Here is a 10,455-nt window from a genome sequence, read left to right as displayed (position 1 = left end):
ATGCCTCCGTAGACCTTTAGAATTGTCGAAGCTGAAATATATTAAAGGGTTAATTGCACAATGGTCCCTGTACTTTTCCCCAATTGTAGATAGACTCTTATAGTTCTGTTATTGCAGATAAAACCCCAGAGTGAATTGTTTTTTTACTCTTTTACCCTCAGGAGGTCTATTCGTCAAATACGAATTTGCTTCCTCTGAGAGTTGAAGAGTTTTAAAAATCTCACTGAGGGGTCTAGAGGGCTTATCCGCAATTGGGACAATCGGCCACATCAGCCCAGCAATGGTGGTCGAGGATGACGGTCCTTAGTTGGTGGCTAGTTTGCTTGTCAAGCTCAGGATGCTATTTGCATCCCTTGGCAGAGAGGCAATAACTCTGTCCATCAAGCTCAAAGGAGAGCTCTAGCACTAACACATTTTCTTAAGCGGGAGACTTCGATGGGAATTGGATTATAAATAATCTGTTTGAGAAAATGTCTAAGAGAGAGAGAGACGTCTATATTTCTTATGTCCGAAAAGGAGGGAAAATGAAAGATAGTGCTGATGATCGCATCCATGTTCATATGCACACTCAACTCAAGCATCTGTCTATCTACACGGATCTAATTAAAACATAATAATTAGTAATTAGTGTTTCTTTTTTAGTTTGCTGAGGGAACTTCTCCACTATCCTTGGATATTAAACTCCTGTGCGTGGCTAAGATGCACCCCCCAATGCACAGCCCTGGGTATTCTAGGAAATCAAATTCCAGTGGGTGCTCACTAGGAGGATCAAATCTGAGCTATTGGAGTACTGCTCATAGGCAACTTACCAACTCGACTAGACTGTCTTGGACAGTAAGAGTCCTTTAACAAGAGTATTGAAGGAAGAAGAAGAGCATTAAACAGAGACATTCTTAATTCCAATAGAGTTTAACAACCAACTGTACCTGTGTCTGTTAGTTGCGTGTAACTGAGCATTATTTTACTTTTCCTCTTTATTTGTTTCTCTTTGTCAAATATTTATAATATTTGACATTATTTACTGGCAACATTATGTATTACAAGTAAGCATTTTCTACTAAATGTCCTCATTATTTGTTGCACATGCCCATTATTTATTACACTTAGGTGTTATATGCTGCACTTAATTTCCATTCATACTAACCCAGGTTTGATTATGTTGAATGCTGTTTTCCTCAACATTCGTGTTGTCAGCATAATATTAGTGTCTGTCACTCGAGACAAATGTGAAGTTTATTGATCTGTTATTTTGTGACAATTAAAAATAAAAGGATTTGTTGTATGTTATTTGTGAGATTAAGTTATTAAATATTACAGATGCTTGTTATTTGTGATATTAATTCACTATATGTTACGTTTTGTTTGTTACTCATTATTTTTTTGCTAATAAATATCATATTTTTTTTATCACATTCGACGGCCAGATCTAACATATAATTAAGAAAGAAATGTAACAAATTAACCACGAATATGGCATGTACGACACAAATGTCACAAATATTCTAATTGCAGACTCTCATGCAAGTTGAGTTTTTGTGTTTTTTTGTTTTATTTTGTTTTTTTACCAAAATAATTTAAGAAATATTACACATGTGATGATGACAAGCGGGCAACAAGCTGCGCCGCTAATCTTTTCTGAATTGTAAAATCCAACCTACGAAACACGTACTTAGCGGACCCTGCTATCGCTACATTCTTATTCATAAATTTCTGTACCCTCCTGAGAAACTCCACCGCATCAGCTGCAAGGAAACCAAACGTATCGAAAGCGAACGAGATGAAGTTGTGGTGGTTGTCCCCGCAAGCTTGATCATGTTTGCCCACTTTGCCTTTGCTTCTCTATTTGCTGCATGTCCAACATTAAACTCTCTATTACCAAACCCCACCAACGGAGATACCCCTATGAGATCAACACAAGCGTGCTTCCCCCCACTCCAACTGTAGACAAGAATGTTTGCCGGCCTTAGAGTAGATCTAGCCTCTCCAGGAGGAGTGAGGAAGTTGACCGACGCTTCCTTCTTTGATGGGATCCCTGCTCTTTGAAGGATATCATACAAGACATCTCTGACTAAGTCGTGCCTATACTTGAACCCCGACTGCTTCTGACAATGGATGACATGCTCTCCAAAAGCATCCATATGCGTCCGACGACAAACTGGGCACACTGTCCCCTCCACGAACAAAGGAACCAACAACCTGTACCTGAGGATAGCCTGGTACTCCCCCGGAGTCATACGCTACCCCAATCCCTCAATAGGTGTGGCCAACAAGAAATCCTAGACGTGCTTTTCCCGCAGACACTCAACAATCACAACCTGCCTCTCTGACAGGTCAAACTCTGTCGATAGATCTTTACAAATGCCACCATAAAAGATGTCTGCCAAGTAATGCATTGATTTTGGGGGGACAAACCCTTTAGTGGTGATTTGAAGAAGGTCAACCTCAGGTAGCTTTGCTTGAAGAAAGGCCCGGGCGGAAGTAAAATGCCCACCTAAAGAAACCTCACCACAACCTGTCAAAATATGATCTTGAAGCTCGATGGAGTGAATCCGAGAGGCCACAAAGAAAAACTGTATGGAATCTGCCGCCGCATAGACCCCCAATCCGCCCCACCTTGATAGGTAAAGAGGCCAGCCTCCATTGGAGATCCCCGAAGCCTAGGCCTTCGGATGTAATAATGCTCTCGACTGACCTCCGAAGCGCAATATCAAACTGAGTTTTCGCCTGAGCAAAGAGCTGTGGAAAGCAAGTCCTCAAGGAGAAATACAAGTTGGACAAACCCGCACAAGCCCTCAAAAGGACGAGCTCGCACTGTGGATCCCTAAGTTGGTCCAACGCTTCCATTAACTGAGTCGCCTTTGCCACCCTCTTCGCTGTTAACCCTCCAATAAACCCCTCGTCCATGCTAACTGCTCCACCTAAAAGCCTTACTCCATCACGAGGACGACTAATATCCAAGGAAAAAAGCCCCTCCAACAAACTCCTAGGATCCGTTAAGGGCCAGAATAATTTAGTTTTGGCAACATTGAGGTCTAACCCGAGCCTTAAGCCTTCAGTCTTGATCACGTTATATGCCTTAGCAATCTCCAAAGTATCCCCGACCAAGGACCCATTGTATGCAGGGAAAATTGCAAAGAAGAGAATAAAGAAAATTTGATTTTGATTCCTTTGATCTCGGTTACAACTTGATTACAAAAGAGAGGAAAACGAAATTGGTTCTTCCTCTTTGTTTAAAACTGGGTTCTTCACGGTGGCGATGGAGTGCCTCCCCCGAATGCTTGCATCGAGTTTGCTCTCCGTTGACGATCCGCACGTTTTGATTCACTGGAACGATGTCTTCTCCTCACGATTTGACGTTGTGGAGAACTTGCGTGGCAAGTTTGAGAACTCTGAACGAGTTTAGAAGAACTCTGTAAAAGAGTTGATTCGAAGATCGGTTAATAAGCCAAGGACAGAGGCTCTCTGTTGCTGAAGTTGAAGATGATCTTCGTTGGGAGATGATGCCGATCTCCTCAAAAGCTTGTCTCCAGTGGTCGATCCAAGCCAAGAAAATTCCAACCGGCCCCCAGCAGAAAAAAAACCTTGAACTGAATTGATCTTCAGTTATTTATAGAGGATTAAGGGGGTGAAACCGCCCCTTAAATCTCTCCTAAGTGGGGTGTAACCGCCCCCAAATCGTGGGAAACGGTTTTAGAACCGTTCAACTCATGTTGAATGAGTCAAACGCCCACGTTGGCGTTCAGGACCCTAACCTCACGTCTTAGGATTGAGACGCGAGGTTGGGTGTTGGCTGAACATTGATGAACGCGAGGGTCGCTCGCGTTTCGCCTGTTTGTAACGCGGGTCCGACTCCAGCGTTTTGATGTTGAAACGCGAGGTTCGACCCTGGCGTTTTGATGTTGTAACGCGGGTTTCGACCCTGGCGTTTTGATGTTGTGACGCGGGGTTCGACCTTGGCGTTTTGATGTTGAAACGCGGGGTTCGACCCTGGCGTTTTAATGTTGAAACGCGGGGTTCGACACTGGCGTTTTGATGTTGTAACGCGGGGTTCGACCATGGCGTTTTGATGTTGAAACGCGAGGTTTGACCCTGGCGTTTTGATGTTGTAACACGGGGAGGACCTCCGCGTCTTGCCTTGCAGAGATTATCACCAAGTAATCTCTTTTTGTCATAGCGTTGCAAAGATCATTGTCTTGTAATCTTCGTCTTGACTCCTTGAGAATATGAGAGTCGTCAGATTGTAAATCCCGATGTTGATTGTGAATGCTGTTGAACTAGAGCTCTCATCGGTTGTCGTGAAGGTCGTCAGATTGTAACCTTCAGCAATCTACGCGAAAGTCTTCAGATTACAGCCTTCTGGAAGTCGTCAGATTGTAACTTCCATCATCGGTGTTTGATGGGGGATAAGCTATCTATTGTGATTTTTAGACAGCCTACACTCTTAAAAAAACCATTAGGGGAACCATTTAAAAGAACTGAGAAAGTTGCAGTTGATAGGCACTCCCTGATCCAATTGATCCATTTGACTGGAAAACCCATACAGTGCATAATATAGTATACAAACTCTCTGTTAATGCTATCAAAAGCTTTATGCAAATCAATTTTTAAACAAGCTCTTTTCCCATGATTCTTAGAGAAATCCCTTAGCAATTCATGAGCCAATAACGAACATTCACCTATATGTCTCCCTTGCATAAAAGCATGTTGATTTTTTGATATCAATTCACCCACCACCAATTTAAGACGATTACTCAAAATTTTAGATATAATCTTGTATATGACATTGCAACAAGATATTGGTCTAGAATCATTTATGGAAGATGCTTCTTGTGATTTCAGCACTAGGGTGAGGAAAGTATGATTGATCTGTTTAAGGAGTTTACCTGATGAGAAAAAGGACTTCACTGCTAGAACCACATCAGTCTTGATTAAACTCCAGTTCTGTTGATAAAAATAGGCGTTAAAACCATCAGGTCCTGGTGCCTTATCTGGATTCATCTGGAAAAGAGCATCCTTAATCTCCTTGTAACTTATATCCTTGCATAACCATTGTTTTGCTTCATCAGTTAGAATTCTCTTAACTGTCAGTTTAGGGAAAATACTCCAATATGATGTTTGATTGAATAACCCTTCATAAAATTTTGGGGCCATGACTTTAATTTGGTCAATAGAAGAGATAGGAGAACCATCTTTGTCAATCAGTTGTATTGTTTTGCTTCATCAGTTAGAATTCTCTTAACTGTCAGTTTAGGGAAAATACTCCAATATGATGTTTGATTGAATAACCCTTCATAAAATTTTGGGGCCATGACTTTAATTTGGTCAATAGAAGAGATAGGAGAACCATCTTTGTCAATCAGTTGTCGTATGCTATTCATAGATATTCTTTGTTTGATAGCATTATAAAAGAACTGAGTATTTCTATCCCCTTGTTGTAGCCATGATTGTCTACTCTTTTGCCTCATCTCATCCTCCTCCTTGCTTAACCATCCATCTAGCTCGAAACATAATGCTAATTCAGTAGATTGCAAGCTCTCATTTTCCATGTCTTTATTGAGCTCATTCTGGATGTGCTCCAACTGTTTTGACAACTTTATAATATTTTCCTTTGTTGAAATGCCTGGCTGTTTTGACCAAATTTTTAGAGCAGATTTTAATTCCTTTAGTTTAGAAACCAACTTGAACATTGGAGTACCTGCTTTTAAAATGTTCCAGACACTTTTGACCACATCTTCATAACCCTGACATTGAGTCCAGTAGTTAAAAAATCTGAATGGCTTTGGCCCTGAACTAGTGCTGTGCATAAGATGGACAAGGGCTGGAGTATGATCACTAGAAGAGGTGCATTTATATTCTATAAACATTTGAGGAAACTTATCTATCAAAAAAGAGTTGCTCAGGGCCCTATCCAACTTACCATATATTCTGTATCTACCTTGTTGCTTATTATGCCATGTCCAAGATGAACCAGAACTTTTGATATCAGACAGTCCACATTTCTGTATACAATCATTGAAATCTTTCAGATTCCTTGCAGTAAGCTTCCTTCCTCCAATTTTCTCTGATGTGTATCTACAAACATTGAAGTCCCCCACTAAAAGCCACGGCATTGTGTTAATTTGAGAGTGAATATCAGTAATATCATCCCATAAAGTAGATCTTAATGTTTCTGAATTTTCTCCATAAATGACACTCAACATTAGATTGAGACCACCATTATTTTGTAGCATTATTGTTATCTGTTGTAAAGTGACAGATAAAATTGTACCATTCCAGACCTCTGCATCCCAAGCTACCCAAATTCTTCCTCTACTAGAAGCAGTATAATTGTTACAGTATGACCAGTGAGGAGGGAAACATTTGGACACTCTGTAAGACTTTGCAGGTTTTACTTTGGTCTCCAACAAACCAATAAGACTAGGATTCAAAGATTTGATATGTCTTTTAATATCCTTCCTTCTACTCAAATTGTTCATGCCCCTTACATTCCAAAATAACATTGTCATGAGGTAGTATTTGATGATGCCCTTGTAACTCTCTTAGGGCCTAAAGAAGAATCTCTATTTATCTTCACCTGGTTATATTTCTTCTTCATCAACAGCTGATTTTTACCTGTTATCCAATCAGGGTTGTCAATAGCAATAGGAAAATCAATACCTGTTTCATTCCCATTTTCTCCATCAGATTGCACAGATACATTCACCTCTATGTTTTTTTGGCTTGATCTTGAATACCTGAATTTATAGATTTGATATGAGTATTATTCCCAGAATTCAAATCTGTATCAATGTAGTCATTATTCTGTAATAAGTCTGCAGCTCCAGAAAGGACATCAATTCTACTGGCTTCATCATGAAACAACTCCTCAGCATTTGCATCTTCATTATTTGATATAGCTCCTCTTTATCATCAACCTCCTTATTTTCCTTTGAAAATTTTTCTTCAATCAAAACATCCTCTGCATTAATATTATCTTTTCCTGAAATGGCATTAGTACAGATAGAATCAGATTTTGTAGAAGATACAGAGTTTAAATCAGACTGAACTCTACTATCTGTATTCACATTATCAGAACAGCATGGGACTACTACCGGAGGAGTATCAATATCAATAACAGTTTTTGGGTTATCAGAACCTGACCCAGAAATAATAAAATTTCCTGAATTGGTAGGAATAATATCTGGTTTACCATTTTGCTGATTGTCAATCATGTCTGTCTTCGAAAATACTGTAATAGGAATTCCATCATTCTTTCTCCTTTCAGCCTTATTAACAGTCTCTTTAGGGATCCATTTCTCAACAAGTTCTACAGAACATTGATAATCAACATGTCCAAAGTTTAAGCATTTACTACATTTAGGAGGAACCCATTCATACTCAACAGTAGTTTCTAGCCATTCTCCATTTCCTAGATCCAACCTTACAGAATTTGGAAGCTTCATGTTAGAGGAGATCTCCACAAAGCATCTAGCGTAAGCTAGTCTCTCACCAGTTGCCGTAGCTTGATCAATATAAAGAGGAGTACCCACAAGACTAGCAATACGCCCAATAATATTATTAGACCATAGTTTAAGGTGCAGCGATGGAAATCTAATCCAAACTGGGACTGAGTTAAGAAGATCTCTCTCTAATCCAATATTCTCGGTCCACTTTTTCAGAATAATCAATCTGCCATCAAACAACCAAGGGCCACCATTTAAAACCTTGTTTAATTCTTCATTTGAACCAAATTTAAAAAAGAAAAAAAACCATTCTCTCTAGAATAAATATCAAGTGAGCATGAAAGTTTCCAAAGACGACCAACACAACCTTTCAGGTGTGAAAAGAAAGGTTTATCTCCGAGGACATAACCAACTAAAGTGTTATTCCATTTTTCCACATTAAGGAGAATCTCAGATCTAGGTATAGAAGCATAACGGATACCATTGCTATCAATCGATGGAGGAAAGTATTCTAAAGAGCAATTTTGATTTATCTCACGTCCCATGGTACAAATGTCTTTCCATGATGAAGAACCAACAGATTTAAATTTCCAGGAGTCAGAAAGATTTTGCTTTTGGATCACCTTACTCTTTAAATCTGCTGGATGATGCCTTCCAACCTCCTTATTCGAAGCATTTTGAAAACGAGTATGAGCATTTGATTTTGAATCAATTGGTTTGGAGAAGGGTTTACGATACCTTCTTTTACGCTGCACTACATTAATCCAATCTAGGTCATCCTCCGCATTAATGGAATTGAGATGATCTCTACTATCCTCTAGATTAGTGAATCCCGCTTGCATGGCCGAAGCCACACAGGGAAATGCACGCTAATCCGCCAAATCGGACTCACTATTAATATGTATATATCATATATATATATATCTATATGATATAGTATCATATACTTTAAATACCTATACTATTTACTATACTATATTAATATTCAGTATATAGATTACTATTATATATATATATGGTTTATATATATTTATAATGTATATGTTACTTAATCTAGTCCCATCTCCCTATGTTATATATATATATATATGTATGTATTATATATCATATATAGTGTATATATATTATGTATCCTACCTCCATCCTGTATATATTCACTTATTATATATATTATACTATACTCCTATATATGATATATAAATATATATATATATATATATATATTATTATATATACCTAGTATATATGATATATATTATATATCATGTCATTCACTGGCATCACTGCTCTCCACCTCTATATATAGTATTTATATAGTCCCTATACTACTCTATATATATATTCCTATATCGTATATACCATCTATACGTTATATATATATATAATGTATATATAGTGGTATACATATATAATACATATATGTATATACATATACTTATATATGTATATACTATGATATACCTTGTTACTTATTCAGTATACTATACACTCTATGTATTAATACATATGTATATATGTAATCCAACATTTGTATATACTGTATATACATGCTACTATATATTGCCTAATCATGACGCAACCCACATATATACTATGTCCTCCACATATCCGTATACATCATGTATATATTATATATTCATATGCTGTAGGCGCTATCAAATTGTTACTAGGATCCCTTTCTTTAGCAGCGAGCTCGGCACAAACCGACGAGACCAACGAGGCGACGAGATCGCGAATCCACGGCAAGCCACGGGAAATACATCGTGTCGCATTCGGAATCGGCAAGAGTCAGAGAGTCAATCCAACAAGGGGAAACCTCGGACGACATCACGACTCGGATCAGATCAGTCTTCGGGTCGAACTCCAGAAGCGGATTTTACTGCCTAATTCAGGACAAAATCCAGAAATTTTTTAAACTTTTTGCTCAAAATCATAGAACCGGATTTACTGCCTATCAGGACTCCAGATTACACTGCCACCTACTACATGGATCAGATTTACTGCCTCTCCAGGACTTTTCTCTTACTCGTCCGAATCTCTCACTGCGCTCCCAGATCGCTGACCTGCCTAATCAGGAATTCACGAGGGGGGGGGGGGCGGGCGGGGGGGGGGGCCTTACATTGCTAATCAGGATCAGATGTTACTGCCCTAATCAGGATTTCAGATTTATGCCAAACTAGGAATAGACTCTTACCTGCCTATCAGAGATCCAGATTTTCTTACCCTCTGCCTCCGGAAATCAGAATTTTACTGCCAAATCCAGATCCAGATTTACTGCAGATCAGGAATCAGATTTACTGCAAATCGGGAATCAGACTTACTGCCAAATCAGAGTCTAAATCACCGAATCACGGAGACCGGAACACAAACGGCAAAAAACCACAACCCTAGGAGGCTCGCATGATCCGAGCCACCTTTGACGGTGGCTCGGCCCCAGGTGCCGGCACACCAAGAGGTGGCGCACAGTGGCCGACAGTGGCGACAGTGCGGCCGGACCATGGGCCGACAGTGGCGGACAGTGGCGACAGATGGCCAACAGTGCGTCGACAGTGGCCGACAGTGGCGCAACAGTGGCGCCAGTACGCGACCAGTGGCCGACATTTGTTCTGTGCGCGGGCTATCAGTTCAGAAAGCACTATAACGCTTTAGACCAAGGCATGCTTCATCTTCTTCGGCGGTTTGGAAATCTTGGAGAGGCGAAGCCTCTGCCTTGAACTCGAGCACTTCACGATTCCAACAAGATTCAAACGTTTAGGACTTCAAGGCGACTTGCTCATCCAGATCTGGTGCTCGGCGGACCGTCAACGCCAAACTTAGGAGTCGTGTTCGAGCGGCCAGATCTCAGATCTACGCGTACGAAACTCCCCCGGATCTAGGCTTGGTCTTAGACATCCGCGAGACTTTGCGACGAATTGTTTCCTTGGGTAACACAATCCTCCCCGGCCCTTATTTCTTGTGGAATAATACCGTTGTACTGCGTAGATCCCGACCGGATTACTAAGATCGCGCGGTG

General features: G+C 40.0%; 1 protein-coding gene across 1 annotated transcript; it reads right to left on the bottom strand.

Annotated features, from left to right (window-relative positions):
• Window positions 1-5,198: 5,198 nt before the first annotated feature.
• LOC109827547 lies at window positions 5,199-6,476 on the bottom strand. The gene has a single exon (XM_020394552.1). It carries the CDS (start codon window positions 6,474-6,476, stop codon window positions 5,199-5,201), a length of 1,278 nt encoding a protein of 425 aa, XP_020250141.1.
• Window positions 6,477-10,455: the final 3,979 nt, after the last annotated feature.

Source organism: Asparagus officinalis, unplaced genomic scaffold (genome assembly GCF_001876935.1).
Source record: "Asparagus officinalis unplaced genomic scaffold, Aspof.V1 AsparagusV1_Un287, whole genome shotgun sequence".
Taxonomy (NCBI): Eukaryota; Viridiplantae; Streptophyta; class Magnoliopsida; order Asparagales; family Asparagaceae; genus Asparagus; species Asparagus officinalis.
This window is presented reverse-complemented; position numbering and strand designations above follow the sequence as displayed.